The following is a 21,934-nucleotide window of genomic DNA, read 5'->3' as shown; positions in this document are numbered from 1 at the left end:
GTGTGTGCACTTACTGTGATTTTGGTTGCATTATTGAGTGCACTGACCCATTCCACTAGATCCTGCTGATCATTTGCCTGCAGAAAGTACTTCCTCATTCCTGCATTGATGACTGCAGACATAGAAAAAGACACAGCTTAACCCCACTTACCATCATGCAAATATCCACAACCACCATCTATAGAAGAATCACATCTGTAATATTTGCTCACAGAGTATCTCTGTGAAATCTCAGTGTATCAAAACAAAAGGATTAGTGTTTTTAAAAAGGACCATAAAAGCAACAAGACAGAGACATCATGTATTTGAGAAGACTTTACAGATTACCACAGTGTCAGCGCATCAAGTCAATCAGATACAAATCAATTTCAGGGTGAAAAGCTACTGGAAAATGGAGCTGGACACTGTTAATTCAGTGGCTGTTTTAACCACACAAGGACACACAATTAGAAAATGGCAAGATTGTGACTCTTGGTACATGGCAAAACATTTAGCACATAAAGGAACATCAGTGGCTTTTATTGTGCTGCACTGAATTCTAGCGTCTAGCTGGGATGAAGAGATGAATGCTAAAAAATGCTAGAATTCACTGCAGCACAATAAAAGCCACTGATGTTCCTTTATGTGCTAAATGTTTTGCCATGTACCAAGAGTCACAATCTTGCCATTATCTAATTGTGTGTCCTTGTGTGGTTAAAACCCTCTACCAGCCTCCACAATTTGACACTAAAGTGCTTTCTTCACTGAAAAGCAAATGGCAAATTAATAAAGAAAAGGAATTGCCAAATTGTAATTTAGAAGGTGCATTTAATAATTACTTATTAAATGTGCTATTTTATGGTTACATTTAATTGCATTTTAAACATTAAGTACATGATTTATTAATGCACAGTTTTATTATTAAATACAAAAACATTAAATATATACATTTTTAAACATTCATTAAATAAACACATTTATATGTATCCATTTACTTGTCCATTAATAAATTGATTAATATATCCACGTTTTTACTTTTAAAATGAATAGATTGATCACTTATTCCTTCATTTAATAGGCACTCCACGGCTTCCATGTGTGATTGTACTGAGGAACCCCGCTTTCAGAGTTTGCACTTATTTCGATTTCCTGCATCGCCTTTGTTGAAATGCTTGATATGGTGTGAATGCAAAAATAGTTTAATATAAATATCGATACATGGATCTAAAGTATCTATACAGGTTCCCAATATTTCAATGCAATATTTTCCAGGACATTTTGAACCCTATTTTAAAGAGCGCAACATCTTAAATCGCAGCCCTATGCGATACATCATATGCGCAAAGTCAGTGAGCATGGCCATGACGTTTTGGTATTTTCGTGCAACCCCGGAAGGCTGTGATTTAATAATGATACGATAATTATACGAAAATATACAAATAATTATATAGTCTGTATGTGCTGCGTGTTTCAGAGCGCTCTGCCATACTAAAGACACACAGAGCACATGTGATGATCATGATGCAATGCTTTTGTATGAGAAACCATCTTAACACATTCATTTTCAAGCACGCAGCATGTGCATATTATTTATTTATTTCATTAAATTGCAGCATTGTATACTAATAATAATAATAATAATAATAATAATAATAATAATAAATATAATAATCAAACTAGGACATAATGTGGTTTTTATTTAAATAACTGCATAAAAAAATAAAAAAAAAGGTTAGCCCCAAATATTCTGCGTTTTATAGCCAATTCCATTTTTATTGAGGCTGGCTATTGTTACGGATTTCCCGATTCAATTCGATTCCGATTCACAAGCTCTCAATTTGATTCCTATTTCGATTTGAATCAATTCAATATTGATTCATATGGGTTTATTTAAGTTACAATGTCCCTTTTGCTTACATGTAAAATACATTCTCTCCCAGCTAATGCTGTTAATAATATAGGGGACCTTGTAATTATGAAAATATAAATTTTACTAATTATATTTTATTACTTTTTCATTTGTCACATTTTGGCTTTTTAAAAATGAGCAAATAAATGTATTCAATAAATAAGATATTAAATTTCATATATTATTTTTGTTACATATTCTATTGTTAAATTGTATAATTTGGACTATTTACAAGTATTTACACAGATTTGTTGAACACGTGCTAAAACCGGTAGGCCTACAGTCTTTTTAATAAAAAAAATGGTAGTTCTGTAAACCGTGCCTTTAATTAAGTTCATGTTAACTACAGAGGAGTCGAATAGCTTTACCTCACCTGTGCGATTTAGATGTTTTTTTATTTTGTATTAAAAGAGACAGAATTCAAATGGCAAATGGGCTGCGTGGATCTCATCCTTGAACACAAATTACACAGAACAACTTTTACTCTCAAGATGCTGTGAAAGGATCTTGCTGCTGAACACTTCATGACTAAACTACACAATTACTGTTAAGTGAAATGTAAACATTTAACAACCAGTTGCCAAATATATTCACTTTAGTTGCAAAGCATGAAATTTGGTTGCAAATGTGAGTGATTTCCTCATTGTAGCAGAGGGTTGTGCAGTGAGTGAAAGATCAGTCTTGGGATTTAAGAATCGATATAGAGATTCAAATGAAGATTGTGGTTAATCGGAAAAACAAGATTTTTACAAACCCCAAATTTTTATGACTGGATTTCATGATACCATGCATTATTTCTGCATACGTGTGGTAACGGTGGTATCTCTGATCATTAAATTAATAAAAATTAATTTGCATCCCGAGGTGTGAAGGCCACGCCATGTTGTTTCACAATGCGCGGCAGGCGGCTGTGACAAAACGTTACACATTTTTTGTATTTGACACTTTTCATTAGTCCTGATTTTTACCATGTTCTTGTACATGTAAAAAAAAAAATGGTTAGCGACACAGTCACTACAGTTTTATTATACTAAATATTTTCCAGAACAAATAGAATTTATTTTATTTTCGTGACTATTCCATGACTGAAAAACGACATGGCAATATTACAGGTTTTCCAGGATGCGTGGGGACCATGATACAATACTGTGAGAAAAAGTGTTGCAACATATTATTATTTGACAGCATCAACACAGCCCTATGTGACATAAAAATGCAACAGAGCGGACAAAAACAGTCTGGTCAGCAAAATAACAATCAAACCCTAATTTCAGACCCCAAAAGATGAAGAGATTAAAACCAACCACAGCAAAGCCACTGTAGGTAGTCATTTGTTTGATGCTTATATTAAGGTACAATACCCCAAGAGAAAGATGTGGTTAGTAGCCCTGCTCTAAAGGCACAATGGTGACAGCTGGATCACCACATATGACATTCAAAAGTTCAACTTTATTATTTCCAGCCCAGATCTGGAAGGGCCACTTGTATCAGGATCATTATGAGCAAAACACATGAGCAAAAATCAAAGCCACGGACCTGCCATGTCTGTTTATATTTCTGTCTGGATTAAAGCATCGGCTACGGTAAATTAACTAAATCAAAGATGAAGAAAACTGGTGCCTATTTTAGAGGAACTTAACTTATACACATGATTTCAGGAGTACTTTAGAATTGACAGAAGCATCCTGTAAAGAACAAGATTTTAGAAGCACACATGCACACAACTAGAACACACATCTACCAAGTGACCAGACCACCGTTTCCTGTAGGGATGTCTCGATACCACTTTTTCCACTTCCGATCCGATTCCGATATCGGAAATCTCAGTATTGGCCGATACCGATCCGATACAGTGTTGTTTTTTTTACATAATCAGTTTATAATATCTTTACAGTATTGTGTGGAAATAATTGGGTGTACTCTTTAATAGGCTATGTAAAGAAAAACAAACTGTTAACTACACATTATTTCAATATAAATGTATAGCTTAAGAAACACTTTATTATTAACTAGCATACTGGCACTCCCTGAGTTCTGATTACGCGCACCTGCATATCATTAGTGGCTAATCAATGACTGCATAAATAAATACCCCGCTTTCGCACGCGCTCTCACACACACACTCTCTCACACACTCTCACACACTCTCTCTCTCTCTCTCACACACACACACACACACACACACACACACACACACACACACACACACACACACACACACACACACACACACACACACACACACACACACACACACACACACACACACACACACACACACACACACACACACACACACACACACACACACTCTCACTCTCACTCTGTGCCTATTCTCATCGATAGTATTTCTGAGACTCCAGAACTTTCTACTATGTCAATCATGTGTCTTCATTATTGCCTGCATGTATCATAAAATTGTTTTGAGTTATCTCTTTCATCATATCTATACACTGTCTGGATATTACTTACCTGCTGTTTGCCACTCTGCTTAACTGAATTTACTCACAATATTTACATCACTGTTTCAATCGTCTGCTCAATAAACCCTGCAGAGTTCATATCTCTGCCTCTCCGTGAGTCTCCCGTGACAGCTTTAACTTTTAAACCCTCACCCTTTTTATTCACAGTTTAATTCGCTTCTTAATTAAATTCTGGTTAAATGCACCTCCAGTGCCTTTCTAAGTCCATATTATAAGTGAACCGAACTGCTGAGCATCTACATCTGAGATGTTCGTTTGTAGCGCACAAATATTGTGCACGGGTGAAGGCTATAAATAGCCGTGCGCGTGTGTGTAAAAGCACCATTCACTACACGCTGAAGCTGCGCGTGCAAGAACATATATGTTTACTTATTAAACACAGCCTATTGCAATTCACAGAGCTATCACGTGGCTTCAAGTGGCTTTGAATAAAATGCACTAGTCATATGAACCGCTTTAATGGTGTTTTAACAGTTCTTTTATGTCATTTTTTAAGCTTGACAGTAACGAACATGACTAACACAGAGTATCGGATTTGGGTCGGGCTCGTCGGACCGATACCCGATCCGTCTAAAAACGTCAGTATCGATGCGATGCCGATCTAGGTATCGGATCGGGACATCCCTAGTTTCCTGTTTCCACTTATGCTCTGCAGACAACTACCATGTGCAGTGACTGCATGTATACCATGTGAGAATAAGTATGCACTCAAATTATCCAAGTGAGAACAGAATCGTAAAAAGGCCTTCTTTTTGATGGAGCACCACTTAAACAACCGATTATTACAAGCCCTTCGCAGAAGCACAGAAGCAATGTTTAGAGTAAAAACAAGTTTTAAACCAAAGTTCAATATATTTATTCAGTGCTTAGTCAGGATTCAAGCCACATCCACTTCAGGCACTAATCAACATCTGCTTGAGGTCTGTTCACACCAAATAAGAAGCAACAAAACAAAAATTTTCACAGCAAAATTATTCACCAAGTCAGATGCCATTTTTCCCCCAATCATCAGGGATAATTCAAGCATTCAAACAAGTTAAGAAAATGTTGAACCAGCCTCTAAATGAAAATATTTTGGAATTGGTGTCAAGGACTTCATAGAAATGCATAATTTAGTTTTAAAACATTTGGCTTCTATGCAATATTCAAAATGAACTGAATCTAAAGCATTATCAGACACTAATGGTGTAAATTACACCAACTTAAAATACAAGTATGAATTTGATAACAACTTTGCACCAGAGTGAGTGCGAAGTGAAAATTCACTCAAGTGTTTGCAGGTGAGAAAATCTTACCGAAGCAGTATTCAGCCTTTGGCCTCTGTTTGGTGGCATCACTAACCTATGAAAGGAGAGGGAAAAGAGTGCAGTGTCAGCTGTAACATGGATAACTGTACCACAGCCGATAGAAATAAAAATTTAAAAACTACTGTGGTGATCCCACAATACAATATTTGTATCAGATAATTATAGCGTGATACTGAATGGTACCTTATTCATTTAACATATTATTTACATGGTACTCCATGACCCCTTTTATACCTGGTATTTAGGGATGCACCGATATGGAAATTACGTTCATTTAGAGTATTTGAGGGTTGATAACCAAAATATTTGACGATAAATTTATATCTGGATATAAATCTACATTTTGTGTGTCTGATTATAAAAACAAAAGGCCCATCTTATAAAGCCACATCTGGAGGACTTCTAATGAAATCAGTCATATAAAGTGGATTATTGTTTTATTTTAAAACAACTTAAATGGCAGAAAACAAGGAACCTTCAAGAAACCTCTAAAGCTTTAAAATCAGTTACCACATGAAGCCTACTTGCATAAAGACATTTTACAATCCTATGTCCAACTTCTTATTTAAAAATGAATAATGACTCTTAATTGGATGAGTGAGCCATGTTTATAAATACAGCGCATTGCACTTGATTCAAACACGCCCACATGGCGAATAGTATGTGTCTGAAAAAGCCATAACTTATCGGCTTTAATATTGGTCACATTTTCTTATCGGACCGATACCGATATGACTGCCGATAGTGTGCATCCCTACTGGTATTAAGATGCATTTCAGCTGATTTGTTCACAAGACGTTAAAGCTAAATACAGGTGTAAACTGGGACTAAAACTAAGAGTTAAAACTATGCAGGTTATGTGAGGCTTTAAAGGAAATAACCATCCAATTGAAAAATTTTAAAAAGCTATTACAGAAACAATCACAAGAACGTCACAGAAATTCTTCAGTGTGCATGATGTCAACATGTAGAGAAAACAGCTCGAAATGTCACACTTGAGCTTAGATTCATTTCAAGTGTATCTGAGAGAAACAATATGGCAGTTTTCTTGTGCTTTTACACACTGACGTGATGATTGTTGTATGTCATCATAAAATCAGACACCCTAAAAATCTGACTACAGGTGGTTACAGGAGATGCATTTGAGTGACCAAGTGTAAACGGCAATGTGCCACTGCAATTTAACAGCCTATAAATTTCTCAACATGTGATGATGCAGAAATGGCAGAATGTGTGAAAAACTGTTTTGTGCGTCTTACCTTGGATATATAGGTGAGACTGAGGGAACTCACGTGTTTGGCACCTGCAGGAAGGTTCTAGAAAGCCAACAACAAATATTACTCCCTCAAACAGCAACCAAAACACTTCACTTCATTACCAAGTTCTGCTTTCAAACTTCAAGTTGAGCAATTTATGTAAGAGCACTTTTAACAACATAATATCCCATTAACCTGTGGGTTGTCCATGTACCAGACCAGACTTCCCTGCTGCGTGTCCAGGATAAAATAGCGCCGTAGGAACTTGCCACTGTTCTCCACATCCTCGATGTCCAGGAAGCCGCAGATGCGGTTCTGCCGGTCCACGTAAGGCATGTCCCCCTCTCTTCACACTACACATTCCTCCTGCCTCTCATACCAAAAACTGCTGTAGAGACATGAGCAGCATGGGTTGGGATAGGGTAGAGATCAAGAGAGAGAGAGAAAGAGCGAGAGAGGGTGGGGGGGGGGTTATATAAAGCTGAAGCACTTGAGATGCAGTTAGTTAAAAACCTCCCCTCTTTCCTTGACCCCACTCCCTTCCTTTCAATCTCATGCTCTCTCAACTGAAAAATATGTTCTTTCTCTGGTGTCTGTCAAAACCATTTCCAGCTATCTACACAGGATTTAAATAACAGCATTGCTCTGCATAAGTAACTACCAGGATCTTATTTCAAATTAAGTGGAAAGAAAAAACAAGAAATGTGCTTTTTAAAATTGATGGCAATAGGGCTGATCGATTATGGCAAAAATCATAATCGGGATTATTTTGGTCAAAATTGAGAACACAATTATTTAATACGATTAATCATTGACTTTGGAAACATCATGCATTTACTGAACTTTATTTATTGAACTTTGTCTTTTTAACAGTGGATTTCCTTAAAATGTAAACTGCACTGGGTAGGCAAGGAGACTATTGTTATATGATAATTATTTATGTCACTTATGTCAGTCAAATAAAGGAAAGCCTCCATCACCATCATTTACAGCAGGGCACCTCTCACTTCTATGCAATGAGATACAATTTTTCATCATGTTATTGCAGCAAGATCTACCATGTACAATAAAGACTAATGTATTATCACAATATAGGGCTGCAACTAACGATTATTTTGATGATCGTGTAATCTAGCGATTATTCTGCGATTATTGCAACAATTAATCATTAACTCTTAAACGATTATTCAGCTTGTGCCCCGACTTAAAAGGTTGTATTAAACGTGCTTACTAACAATAAAGAGGACACAATCATACATTTAAAAATACCTCTAAATGACATTCAATGAAATAAAGGGAAAAATACTTTAAGTTCAATTCAGTAAATAAAATCACTGCCAGAAAATCCTATTGTTACAAGTGTTTTTGTCTTGTTTTCCATTTAAAATTCTCAAAAAATCCTTCAAACAAGATATATTTAATTGAGAAGCAACATATAAGATATTTAGACTTGCTTTAAGAGAATGTATCTTAAATATACAGAAGGTGTATTTTTTCACTTGGTTAAACCTTTGAGAGTGCAGTAAAGACTAAATATACTTCTATTCTATATCTTTTTTAAAGGATGTTTTAAAATATTTTATTTTAAATATTATATTCAACATTATCAGATAACAATTTTTTCTTCTGCCTTATAGCTGCTAAAGAAAATGTACATTACTTTAAATGAGTTTAAAGCAAATAACAAGCCAAAACAAATAATAAACATATATTAGTGCAGTGTATAATGTGGCGAAGACTACTCCCTTTCACCTTACTGTTCACTTCAAGCCATCTTTATCTCATAAAAAAAAAAAAACACTCTCTTATTAATAAAAAAAAAAGTTGACAGTTTTTGAAGTTTCAATCTTTCCCCCTTAGATCAGGACATTGGCGCAACTCCTAGAAGAGGCGCTGACTGCACAGAGAAATGCCAGTTTCTGAGTTTGTAGTTAATTACATGACCTGCTTCCGTATTATTTGAACTTTAATGAAGATATAACACATTAAATATATCTGCATTTAAGATGTAATGCCGGGGTGTTTCCTTTAAAGAGCTCCGACTCCACTTATTCCACAATGAGAGTGCTTCTGAATTCACTTATTTTGTATTTTTGTATAATTCCCTTGTACTTTGCAATCTACATAAACTGAAGCTGTTTGGAAAGTTTAGAGTGCATCTGGACTGTGAGCGGTGTAATTCTTCCTCTCCTCAGTCAGGTGAGAACTGCAGTGCAGTGACTCTCGCATATCATCATTACAGTTTAATGTGATCTCATGTTACGCTAAATGAGATCAAACGACTATTCAGCAATGAACATTTTTGTCGTCAATTTTTTTTTATTGTCGACGTTGTCAATAACGTCAACTAACCGTTTCAGCAACCTATCACAATACTAAAACTTCAATAGTGAAATTTGACGAATCTCAATACCAGCTTCAAACTACAACACATAATAACACCAACTTAATATGGGAGAATGGTTTCAAATTCTGAAGTAATTATTCAAGACTATTAAACAGTCAGTAAAAAAAAAAAAAAAAAATGAATAGAAACAGATAAAAATAATAGAAAAAAATAAATACAAAAATTAAGTATATTCTGTGCTTTTTTAACAGCTTTAAAAGTTTTTTTTTACATCAGTATCAAGGATTCAAGTAAACATACAGAATGAAATGCAACATGAAACTACTACTGGTCTTCACTGTATGACTGTAATACTTTAATAGTTTTTAAGGCTACTAAAGTTACGCAGTGAGTGGTTTCCTTGTTCTGGTTTTTTGATTATTATATGTCTATTATCTTACATTTATACTTACAAGTCCGACATTTTAATACAAATCCGAATTTTTCTCAGCAGGTTACGTTCACTTTAAACATCACTCTCTGTGTTTTCATGAATACCTCACCAAGACGGGCATTTTGGCATAATTATGAAATGTATTTGACCGTTCAGCTTTTTCGGAACACACCCACATGTTCAGCACACACACATACGTTGCCTGTCAATCAAACAGTGAATTATAAAATGACATGCTCTGGATTATTTTCAACAGCAGAATAAGAATAAATAACTTTCTAATAAGTGGCACAGGCTTTCACAAATACAGCTGGTTATTTTTTCGTTATTGACGTTTTAATCAGTCTGCTTGTCCGGTCGGAGAAGTAAAATTCTCTTTCACTTGCCCCTTCAAAAATCCATTTGTCCCGGACAAGCGTTAATGTCCCAGCCCTGATTAAATATTCTCTTCAACATTCTCCAATAACAATTTTAGCTTTATAACAAAAGTATAGCTCCTAAAGTAAATGTAAAGATTTTTAGATATTATTTTGGAAAACAAGCCAAAAAAGACTAATCAAAAACGTATTTTGTTTCAGTGTATAATGGGCTAAAAGTTCACTCTCTCACCTTTATGTTCACTTCGATCCATCTTTAACTTTTTCTTCTTAATAGAGATTGAATCGCCAATTTACTTCTTGATAAGATACACAGTGAACGTGACACATATATTACGATTCACTACATCGTGAGCCATCACGTTATAATCTAGCAGCAGCAAACGCACGTGAGTGATGAGCGACCCCAAACCAGAGTGTGCATCAGCCGGGAGAAGATTCAGTCTCTTCTGCGGTCATTCACGCAACTCAGATGTGGCGCTGACCGCATAGAGACGTTTATTTTCATAACCCGCTCCCTAAATATTTGAACTTTGAAAGATGCTTTAAAGTAGGGCTGCCCAATTAATCGTAATAAAATCGAAACCGCGATATGACCTTGTGTGATTATTAAACTGAAAAGGGCTGCGATTTAATTAAATAAATTAATAGTCTGCTCCCTTCAAAGATTATTTTCGCTGCTCTGTCCAGTCTATATTAAGTTAGAGCATTGTTACAGTGTTTTCAGAGCGGTTCTGTGCTCCACAACTCCCTCTCATGCTTAGAGTAACAGAAGTGTTCTCAGTTCGGTTCCATTTGCTTACGTGCGCTAAACGCTTTATTTAAACTAAACTGGCGCGTCCTGCATGAAGTGTTTTTTATTATTATCTGCGGTAGCAGCATCTCCGTCTCCGCAAGGTAAAGATATCATAATAATAATGCATAATACAAGATGGGGTACAATTCAAACATCTTTATTAAATGATTACTGAGCAAACAGCATTAAAAGTAACAGCTGTAGAGTAGGGTGACCATACGTCCTCTTTTTCCAGGACATGTCTTCTTTTTCATACCTTCTAAATTTGCGAAAATGTCCTGGATTCGACTGTAGTTGCATTATGATGTGCATCTGGTCTAATACTTTATTGTGAGTGTGCGCATGTTTGCATTGCTTTAACCCATCTTTGTAAGTCCTGCCATCTCGCACACTAATTGGTCGATTATAAGAGGCTTGCAGCAACTATTGGCCAAATTCCTGCCTGTCAATCTCTCCACGAAGCGCTGTTGTGTTCGGCATTAAACAGTTGCTTAAAGGAAAGTGCAAATTTACAGAAGATTTGCACAAAAACATTCCCATGCTTTCGTCCAGGTCAAGATCCGTAGTAAGCAGAATGTATGACATGTAAAGATGGCACTTATGTGTCAGTTGCTAATAAAGGTGCAAGTGATTTAGAAGCACACATAAAGGGTCAGCAAAAGGTGAAAGTTCATCAGGTAAATTAGCACTACTTTTTCTGACCAGGCAAATTTGTTATCACATTGCTTCATTTTCCATGGCCATTCAAAATAATAGTAATAGTAAATGAAGGTACACTAATGGCATCAAATATTTTATTTTAGTACTATTCAAAAGAATGTTGGAAATGTGTATTTATATACGTTACATGTTATGTTATGCTAATAGAGTGTAGTTTTCACTGTATTCAATTTGCATTCATTGTAACACTGTTTTGAACCCTTTACCCCCGCCAGGTACAGGTACACGGTGGATGGTAACATTTGAATATGAAGAAGACTTTGTTCCACTGTTTATATATTTAATTGTTTGTGGTTGAACTGAATAAAGGTCTCAGTTTGGTTTTTTAAGAGGGTTCAAGTGTGAAAACCCCAGTAGCCTTTTTGCAGTTGAACATGTGGAAAACATTACCATCATAATCGCAGTCGCAATATTTTTTTAAATAATCACAATATGACTTTTTGTCCAAATCGTGCAGCCCTATTTTAAAGATATAATTTTGGGGTGTTTCATTGCAAAACGGAATGCTGCACAACAATAGTTTTATCTAGATTATCTTGTTTTCATAATCTTTAGATGCCGAATTCATAATTGAAAATAAAATTTGATTAAATGCCCAGCCCTAGATGGCAATGTTAACAAATAGCTGGAGTTCTAGGCTTCATTCATCCATGTTTACATGCACAATCCACCTGTATTATTTTCAATGTCAATTACATAATTAGAGATTTGCATTTTATACAAAACAACAATACATTCCTCATGATAAACAGCAGACTGTTCTTTCTTCAATAAGAAAAAAACAATGTCTAGGTATTAAGGTTGATTTGGTGTAGAGTGGCAAACCCTAGAATTCAAAATTTTAAATACTACAGGAATGCAAAATATATCAGAGACTATATCTGTATCGGCCAATATTAGCTTTTATGGTTATTGTTTTATAATTATATGATCAGTTTTTCCTATTTAAACAGTATTAGGGATAGGAATTGAAAGGATATATTTTCCTACTGTAACAATAAAAAATGTAAAGATTAAAAAAGCTGGCTCAAAGTCAATTCAGGAATTAGACTGCACTGATCACCCTGTCTGTTCCATGCTACGGATTCAAAAGGACTGGCTCAGGCATAGTTTGGGAACCACACTACACTGATCACGCTTTGTGTTTCGCTTTCTAGTTTCAAAAGAACCAGATCATAAGAGTCATCCGTTCAAGAATTTAACTACAATTAGAGGTCGTAATGGGTCCACACTAACCCGAGGACCGGGGTTCGGATTAGGGCTGGGACAATGCTGACGCAAAATATGTGCGTCGATTCGTCAGACCCAAAACAAAGATGGCGGCGGCGGAGAGTAGTAGCAACACGAGTGGCTCCTCAGACTATCTTGAAGTGCAAGGCGGCACGCACTCGTTCCTCTAAAGTATGGGAATTCTTTAATTTAAAAGGAAAAAATTCCGTGATATGTCGTCTTTGCAAAATGGAAATGGCCTTCCATTCTAGCATCACGGCAATGCACCAGCACCTGAAGAGGCGCCACCCGGGAGCAGCTGCATGTTGAAATGCTCACATTCCTCCACTCCAATATATGACTGTATTTTGTCTTCACTCACACACACACACACACACACACACACACACACAATTCTTATGGTGAAAGGAAAGTGTCAGAGTGTAAGTTGTTATTTGCATGTGAATGAAGATGCTTTTTTCAGTAAGCTAGGCCTATGTTCAACATAAATGTTGAATTCTGCATGTTTATTTTCATTATTTTTTGTTGGAAAAGCACTTTCTGTATTAGCTTAAAGCCCCCAAGTTTACAATAGTTACTGTATTCTTTCAATAGCTCTAAGAAAGGGTGGCTGGGTGACCTTTTTATTTTTTTATTGAATGCTAGACATCAGAATGCATTATTTTGCTCTTGTACACTTTTACTTGAATTTTATTTTGGAATTTTGAGTTTATGAAAAAGGTGAGTGGCAGAGTGTATTACTAGTATATGTTGTTGTTATTTTTATGTGAATGAAGAATTAAAAGATGCACTTTTTTCAGTAAGCTAGGACTATGTGTTTTCAACATAAATGTTCAATTCTGTTGGTTCAGGAAGGACGCCATGACAGGCTGCTGGCTCCCACTGTCGCTGTTAATGTTTATAATTTTTTTGTTGGAAAAGCACTCTCTGAATTAGCTTAAAGCCCTCAAGTTTACATTGATTACTGTATTCTTTCAATTGCTCTAAACAAGTATTTTGGGTAAACTTTTTATTGAATGCTAGACATCAAGTTGTTGTTATTTTAATCTGAAAAAAGAATTACAAGATGCACTTTTTTCAGTAAGCTAGGCCTATGTGTTTTCAAGGCTTCAAGGTTTTATTGAATGTTACCTCTGACTAAGAATGCATTACTTTGCACTTGTATAGTCTTTTATTTTGGAATTTTAAGAGCAATAAACATATATTGCAATGATCAGGAATTCATGTTTTTTTCATTCAGATATGTAAATCAACATGTATAAATTGCTATTAGTCAATTAATGGGGAGATCATCTAATCGAAATCAAATCGGACTAAATTAATTTTTAGATTAACCGATGCATCGAAAAAATAATCGCTAGATTAATCGTTTAAAAAATAATCGTTTATCCCAGCCCTAGTTCAGATCCACATTTTATACGGTCAGCCTGGTTGGGTCCCATTCTATTTCTATGGGTCCCGGGTCTATTTAACATTATGTGTAATACCAGAGTCGATCCGAGAAGACCCGGCCGTTATTAGAGAGTTCTGATAATGATGGTGCTGTGTGTGTGTTGTAACTTGCAACATTGTAAAATTAGGATGAGAAAGTGCAGGCCGGGAAATAAGGTGAAAAACGGAGCAGAGCCACAATGAGCCAAGCGACGTCAGAGGCAGAGTGGAGTTAAGGCACAGGATAGCAAATTAGCAATGCTAACGTTAGCAGCCGTGGCAGTGAACAAGCAATCATTATTATAGTTCAAAAGGGCAAACAGTCGAATTCATCTTATGCAAGTTACAAAAAACTGAAAAGCTGATTTTAAACAGGTCACATTTGTCATCCGTCAACGTGACAGTGAGTGGACTTTTGAAGCTGAAATAATGATTGGATAAGCTATGCCGTTTCAATCAGCAAGAGAGGAATCACAGATAACCTGATGTATTTCACCAACTTTCTTGGCAAGGAGGATGAATTATATGCATCACGACCAGGCACAGGGGAAAGCTACTAACGTTACATTAGATAAGACCCAAAGTTTTGTTTTCACAACTTGTAAATTAACTTGTTAATAGCAATCAGCTGTGAAATTGGTGTCAATCAGGTCTGTGTCTCCCGGCCGGATCCCAGCTTTCAAATAATAGACGGGTCAAGTTCAGGGCCAGGCAGTACATTTCTGGGTCTCTTTGGGTTTGGGCACAAATTTTTGGATCTGTGAAGACCGATGTTAAAAAATAACAATTTGGCCGATACCGATTTTTTGTGTGTGTTTATGTTGTTATTTAATCCCCTTTTTGTGCCAGTGAAACAAAGAAATATTCATTATAAAAATAAATTAGCTGTTTTTAAGTCTTTCAGCCCTGCATCACACCATCTTTGAATGAGCACAAATTCAATCATACAAAATTTATGAAATAATGTTTAATATACCTTCTTTCACATGACAAAGATTTTTTCTTTTTGTGATAAATTACTTTTTCAAGAGCCTTTTTAGCTTGCTACAAATCTGCCTACTCAATGAGAAGAATTTTTCAGTACATAGCCCAACAAACATTACTTTTGTGAAACATAAATGTAATTACATTTAAATGTAAAAGTGATTATAAAATCAATAAAATATAAAAAAAAGATAAATAATTAATAAATACAAACATAAATAGGACTATCTTTCAGCTCTTGTGTTTTTCATACAGAATACAAAGTTCTTGTGTTTCCATTAAGCACAAACTTACAGTAGGTTGAAACATTGGTCTGAACATAACCCTCTTTACAAAACAAAAAATGACCTATTAAGAAATACCTTCCCATACTTTTGCAAGCGAGCGCCCAGTGGCACCTGCAGCTGTATGGCTGTACGCCATACAAAATTGGATCTTTTCAGCGAATTGGCCAAACGGGCTTGCAGAATGGTCCCAATTGATTCGTGATTCAGTACAATTCGTTCAGAGCGCTCTCACTGAATCATTTGGAGCAGTTTTTCACACAGTAAAACCGCATCTGGATATTTATGGATACAGTGCTGGATACACTGTAAATTTACCTACTGTCAACTGAAACAAATGGCTGTCTGTTTGAGAGGTAACTTTGAGAATCTTCAGCTAGTGCTGTGTCAAGTAAACAAGGGGCTGTTCAAAGTGAACGTGTTTTTGTGTCCGCTCGTGCGGTTTTTCAATTCCATGTGAAACATCTGTATCATGGGAGAAATGCATTTTTAGATGCCGTGTCAAGTAAAATAAAAACTTCTTCAACTGATATAAACGCATCTTGAGACTCCTGTGTTCTGCTCTATTCGTTGTGGTGCGTTTTGCTTTTTTAGCGCAAACACGTGTCTGTCTGAGCGGTTACTGGAAGAAAGGCTTTAGCCAATAGTTACATGAATGCTACTTATACTCCAGAAAATAAATAAATGCTTATCTCAAAGTCACCAGAATTTAACACTTTGGTGTTTTAGTACCACCTGTTGGACCTGTCGTATCTGCAGCTTGGTAGGCAACTGCTGTCCAATTCTACCGCAAATAACCAGCGTTTATAAACAGATAAACATTGGCCACTGCCATCGGTGAATGACATTGTATCTGCTGATGGCAGTAAACAAGGTAAATATCAGTCGATACCGATGATTGGCTGATAAATCTGTGCATCCCTAGTAATAATGGCAATAATAAACATATTTTCAGCTATCAGTTTCAGCCACAAATATCTATATTGCTGCATCTTTAAAGGAATAGTTCGTCCAAAATGAAAATTTTATTTACTCACCCTCATGACATCCCAGATATGCATGACATTCTTTCATCTGCTGAACTCAAAGGAAGATTAGTAGAATAATTTCTCAGCTCTTTTGGCCCATATGCAAGTGAATGGGTGCCAAGAAATTCAGAAATTCACATAAATCAGTATAAAAATAATGCATAAGACTCCAGTGGTTAAATCAATGTCTTCTGGAGTGATAGGATGTGGGCATTTCACATTCTTATTCTTGTGTTTTTGGTGATTCACATTTCTCAAGCATAATACACCCTACTGGGCAAGCAGAAGAAATTGTAGCAAAAAATGACTTCAATATTGATCTGTTTCTCACCTACACCCATCATATCACTTCTGCGGATATAGATTAAAACACTGGAGTCGTATGGATTACTTTTATGATGCCTTTGTGGTTTTTGGAGTGCCAACATTTTGGCATCCATTCACTACGATCCATTGAATTGTATGGGCCTATACAGAGCTGAAATATTCTTCTTAATGCATAATTTGTGTTCTGCAGAAGAAAGTATTTTCTTTAAATCTGGGATGGCATGAAGGTGAGTAAATGATGAGAGAATTTTCATTTTTGGATGAACTATCCCTTTAATGAATACTTGTATTAAAATGAAGCAATAATGCTGCATTTAGATATTAGCCAAAGAAATAAAACCATATAGCTTCGTCCTCAAATGACTATTCAATTTCACTACATAATCTGATTCTTAAACATTTCTTTTTGCAGTTTTCAACCTGTTGTAGCCTATGACTGTTCAAAATATTCTTATAACATGTGCATATAAAGATCCTAATAGCTCGGAGAAACAAAAATCGAGAGTAAAGAAAATAAAACCACTATTCTCTGACTCTATTCTGAGGGCAGAGGCATTAATGGCACAACTCATAAACAGACAAAGACTGTGAACGAAGACAAGGCCTGCTGTGTCATTGCCCTGCATAAGCAACAATGAACATGAGTCACTTGACTAATTAGCATAGAGTGCTGTTTGGCCCCACCCTGGGTTCCAGAGCACAAAATCAGCCTTGTGTTCAGGAATGTTCATAGGTTCTAGAACAGCCCCATTCTTCCAGGTCTGAGAAGTGTATGCAGCCTTCTAACGTCATATGCAAAACATGACATATGCAGCCTACATGCTTGAACAGCAGCACACAGACAATTGGAGCCGTTATCAGCCGATGTGCTGCTTATCACTACCGCTAGAAGTAGTGAAACAGCGAGGAGTGCTCCGATTCTTCATTCTATATTGGGCAGATAGAGTCTACATGACAGGTCTGGTCACGTTCTAGACAGGATTTATTTTAGTGTGTGTATGCTCCTCATGCACTAGACTAGACCAACCACATTAGTACATAACGTAGATACAGCATTACTAACAAAAACTAAATGAAAAAAATTTTGTGAACAAAGAAAAACAAAACTAACATTAACACGTCACTAAAACAGTCTAAAATTAAAGTTACCATTTTGTTTTACATTTTAAATAAATTATGTGTATAACAAATATTGAAACCTTCCCAACTTGCCTTCATTAAACATGAAAGTGCAATTAGATCGCAATAACACAACACAGCCCTGATATATTTAATGCTGTTCATCATATTTATATGAATTTGGCAGCCGAATAATACCAATATCAAAACAAAAATGAAAAGCAAATATACTTAAAAAAAAAACTAAAAAAGGTATCAGTCATAGAGTGATTAAACTAAACTGACAAAAAATAAAATAAGATAGAAATAATAAAACAAAGCTATAAAAACTATAATACCCCTGTCTAGTTAGAGGCCTAACTCTTTATTCCTTTGTCTTAAAGGGATAGATCACCAAAAAATGTAAGTTCCCTTAATATTTACTCACCCTCATGATATCCCAGGTGTGTATGACTTTCTTCACCAGAATATATTTGAATATATATATATAGGCCTATATATCTTAACTTAATAGGTAGCGAATGGAGATTTCTCTTTAGAAGCTCCAAAATTCACAGACAGTCAGCATAAACTTCATCCATACGACTCCAGCGGTTATATTAATGTCTTCCAAAGTGATACAATCGCTTTTGGTGCAAAGATGATAAATATTGAAGTACTTTTTAACTATATTTCAATATGAGGGTAAGAGAGGGTGGAGTCCAAGACTCTCGTGTGACGTATTCGCATCGGTTGAGACATCCTGGATAAGCACACAAATGCACCATTGTGAGTAAAGAAAGAGACAAATACCAAAACCAACCAATCTACTTAATATCATTCTTCCTTCTCACTTGTAAACAGTGCTGCTCTTCCGGCAGTGACTCTTGTGACTCAGTTCTGTCATGTTTCAAATGCCAATGCGATTACATCACACAAGCATTCCACTCCTGACCGGAAACATGATTTAGAGTTAAAAAAGTCCTTAAATATTTATCTTTTTCACACCAAAACAATCGTGTCGCTTTAGAAGACATTCAATTAACAGCTGGTGTCGTATGGATGCTGTTTATGTTGACTGTCAGTGATTTTTGGAGCTTCAAAAGAGAAATCTCTGTTCACTTGCATTTTAAGGACCTACTGAGCAAAGATATATTTCTTCAAATGTCTTCTGGTGATGAAAGAAAGTCATGCACAACTGGGATATTATGAGGGTGAGTAAATATTAAGAGAACTTTCATTTTTGGATGAACTATCTCTTTAAATTGGTTTGCAGGCTCATATCCTTGTTTGAATCCCAGATTAGAAAACAAATCTGCCTTTTCACTAAATCCAACGTCCTAGATATGGCAGATAAAACACCACTTTATCCGCACTGTGTATTATTGTGTGCATGAGCGTGTGTGATTAAGAGTGTGTGAGTGAGTGAGTGAGTGAGTGGTCATCCTCTCTGTGACCTAATTCACTCCTATTACTATAAATCAAAAGCTAGCATGTGTCCTGTGTGGTTTGTGTAGAGACTCCGGTAAGACAGACAAGCACCTCACATATTCATCTTAAGCAGGTAAAGTTGTCAGAGAGGTTGAACCTAGCTCATGCCCTAGAGCTAATTCCCGCAATTGCAAACATGTACATACACACACGTACACACTCAAAAACATCACTCCTGTGTGTGTACAATGTGCATATTGCATTTGTACAGAAAACATACTCCAAAGACATGCACAACAGATATAATAGAATAGAAAGTAAAACCAGAGGTCAGGTTCCTCAAGTCTTATTTTGTTCACCACTAAATAACATTTAGTTTTTTCCTTGCTTCAGTCACTTCAGCTTGCTCACAGGGGGCTTTCAGAAAACAAGGGGTAATTTTCAATAAAGCTGCATTGAAACTATGTGTATTGTGGAAAATGCTATACAAATATAAATTAAGTGTAGACAAACTTATTTTCTCAAGAAAAACATGAAAACTGTGAGTTCATATGAGTTAAGTTACTTTATTACTGTATATAGCTCTGCTTTTTGCTGCCAATGTCAGAGACTGCTGTGCATTTATGATTTAAAAGACATTTTTGTTGAATCCTCAAATAAATTTGAGTGAAACATTTGTGGGTGCTCATATCATATCATCTGCTTGTAATAAGGGCAAGTCAAAAGCAGAATGCTGATGACAACACAATTCAAAACCAAAACCCTAAGTCAGCGCAACATCAGAGATCGGTTACCACCACAGTGGTCGTTTTACTTTTATGGTTGACTCCACTTTGTTAAAGTCCTAAGAGACTGCCAACATAGGATATATCAGTATACTTGGCATTGGTGTGCAATCTGACTAATGTACTTGATGTTATAACAGATGCTTCAGTGTATGTGACTTTCGGTACACTTTTTACAGCAGTACTTACCAATGGTGGTAGTTTATATACCTCCCTTAAAGGTGCACTCAGTAAGTTTTTGTTCATGTCGTCTTGGACTTACACTGACACCTAGGGGCATGGATGCAGCATCATTCCAAATGCACTGGTTTTCAGTTCAGATGCCACTGTATAAAATCACTATGCAAAGTCAGCTATTATTAAATTTAGCTCACGAGTGAAAGTGTCCAAAAGCAGGATGCTTACTGAGATTAAGCCAGCAGTATTTGGTAGGTCATGTGATCCTAACATGGCAGCCCCCATGAGTAGACCCTCTCCATGTAAAATAAAACAGCTTTTATTAGGTTACTAATATGACTGGACTCAAAATCTGAGTCATTATGAGTATACATATGTTTCACAACTGCAATTCAATTATTTAGGAGTGAAATCTTTTAAATTAGGAAAATATTACTGAGTGCACCTTTAAGAGGAATTAATTGAACTTGCAACCATTCAGTTATAAACCCACTATTTAACCATTAGGCTAGACTACACCTTGTCTATCCATATGTTCTGATCTATAACTCTAACATTAACTAAAGTAAAAGCAAGAGAGATCTTCGCTTACACACGGTTTTAATTAAACAGCCCTTAATGTAAATTTAGGCTTCATTTTTAAATGTTAAAACTACACCTGAATCTACAACTACAGCACAGTATGGACTGATCATGAACCACAAAAGCAGACGAGGTAAGTCACATTAACAATAGTCGACAATAAATCAATACATATGAGATACATTTTTTTTTTTTTAAAGAAGATTAGTTTGTAATCTGATTGTAGTAATATCACAGCTACAAACGAAAAACGATCTACAAGACATAACTCCACACGATTAAATATCACAAGTAATATTTTGATAATATGTTTTTAGACTGTTATACTTAACATTGTTAATGTATGTCATGGATGAAACGTCTAAAACAAATGTCTGTCAGCAAGCAACACCGCTGAAAAGCCCAACCTCGCCCTGTCTCCGTATGATCCTACATCGGTTTTTAGCATTTAACTTGACTCTATGTCCATATACGAAATCAGTTAGAGACCAGTGAGCCAGAAAAGATACTTTTGTACGTCTACTCACTCGATTTATTCTCGCTGAAGTGGAGTGGTTCGGTTCTGCCCATCTCCTGTTTGTGTCCCCGTTCACAAACTTCAGGAGTGGTTTTTCCTGCAGGAGCGGAAGTGGCTGTACACGTCACTGCGTCAAGTTTATTGTCTCTGTTCCCCCCACCTCTATTTTTATTTATTTATTTTTCATACATGAATATATATATTTTTAAATATTAATTGTATTATTTATTTATTCTGCTCTGGCAAATATCATGGAACCAGTCAGGTGGTCTAACATTTTGCAAAATATCCAATTGTAACCATTGATATGTCTTTTGAATTTTAAGTTAACTATTGACTTCAAATGCTCTCAAACTGGCATGTCACGACCAATACAAAGATTGCTACAGATCTTGTTATTCTAACCTAAAGTAAGGTGACCAGATTTCTGAAATTAAAAATGCTAAGGGACAC

General features: G+C 35.9%; 1 protein-coding gene across 6 annotated transcripts in view; it reads right to left on the bottom strand.

The window, feature by feature from the left end:
- Window positions 1-21,590, bottom strand: part of LOC127662522 (pleckstrin homology domain-containing family A member 1-like) — a 45,127-nt gene extending 23,537 nt beyond the window's left edge. For 5 of the 6 annotated variants that reach the window (XR_007972894.1, XM_052153741.1, XM_052153742.1 and 2 more), the window contains exons 1-5: window positions 21,492-21,590; window positions 7,130-7,322; window positions 6,938-6,994; window positions 5,667-5,712; window positions 15-112 (exon numbers count right to left, since the gene is read on the bottom strand). Coding sequence is in view for 5 of the 6 variants with exons in the window: in XM_052153741.1 (XP_052009701.1) it covers window positions 15-112; window positions 5,667-5,712; window positions 6,938-6,994; window positions 7,130-7,270 (342 nt within the window). In the remaining variant the exon portion in view is untranslated. The remainder of the gene's footprint in view (window positions 1-14; window positions 113-5,666; window positions 5,713-6,937; window positions 6,995-7,129; window positions 7,323-21,491) is intronic. The other variant, XM_052153739.1, reaches the window with a different exon arrangement.
- Between the last annotated feature and the right edge of the window lie 344 nt (window positions 21,591-21,934).

The sequence above is a fragment of the Xyrauchen texanus genome, chromosome 22 (genome assembly GCF_025860055.1).
Source record: "Xyrauchen texanus isolate HMW12.3.18 chromosome 22, RBS_HiC_50CHRs, whole genome shotgun sequence".
NCBI lineage: Eukaryota > Metazoa > Chordata > Actinopteri > Cypriniformes > Catostomidae > Xyrauchen > Xyrauchen texanus.
This window is presented reverse-complemented; position numbering and strand designations above follow the sequence as displayed.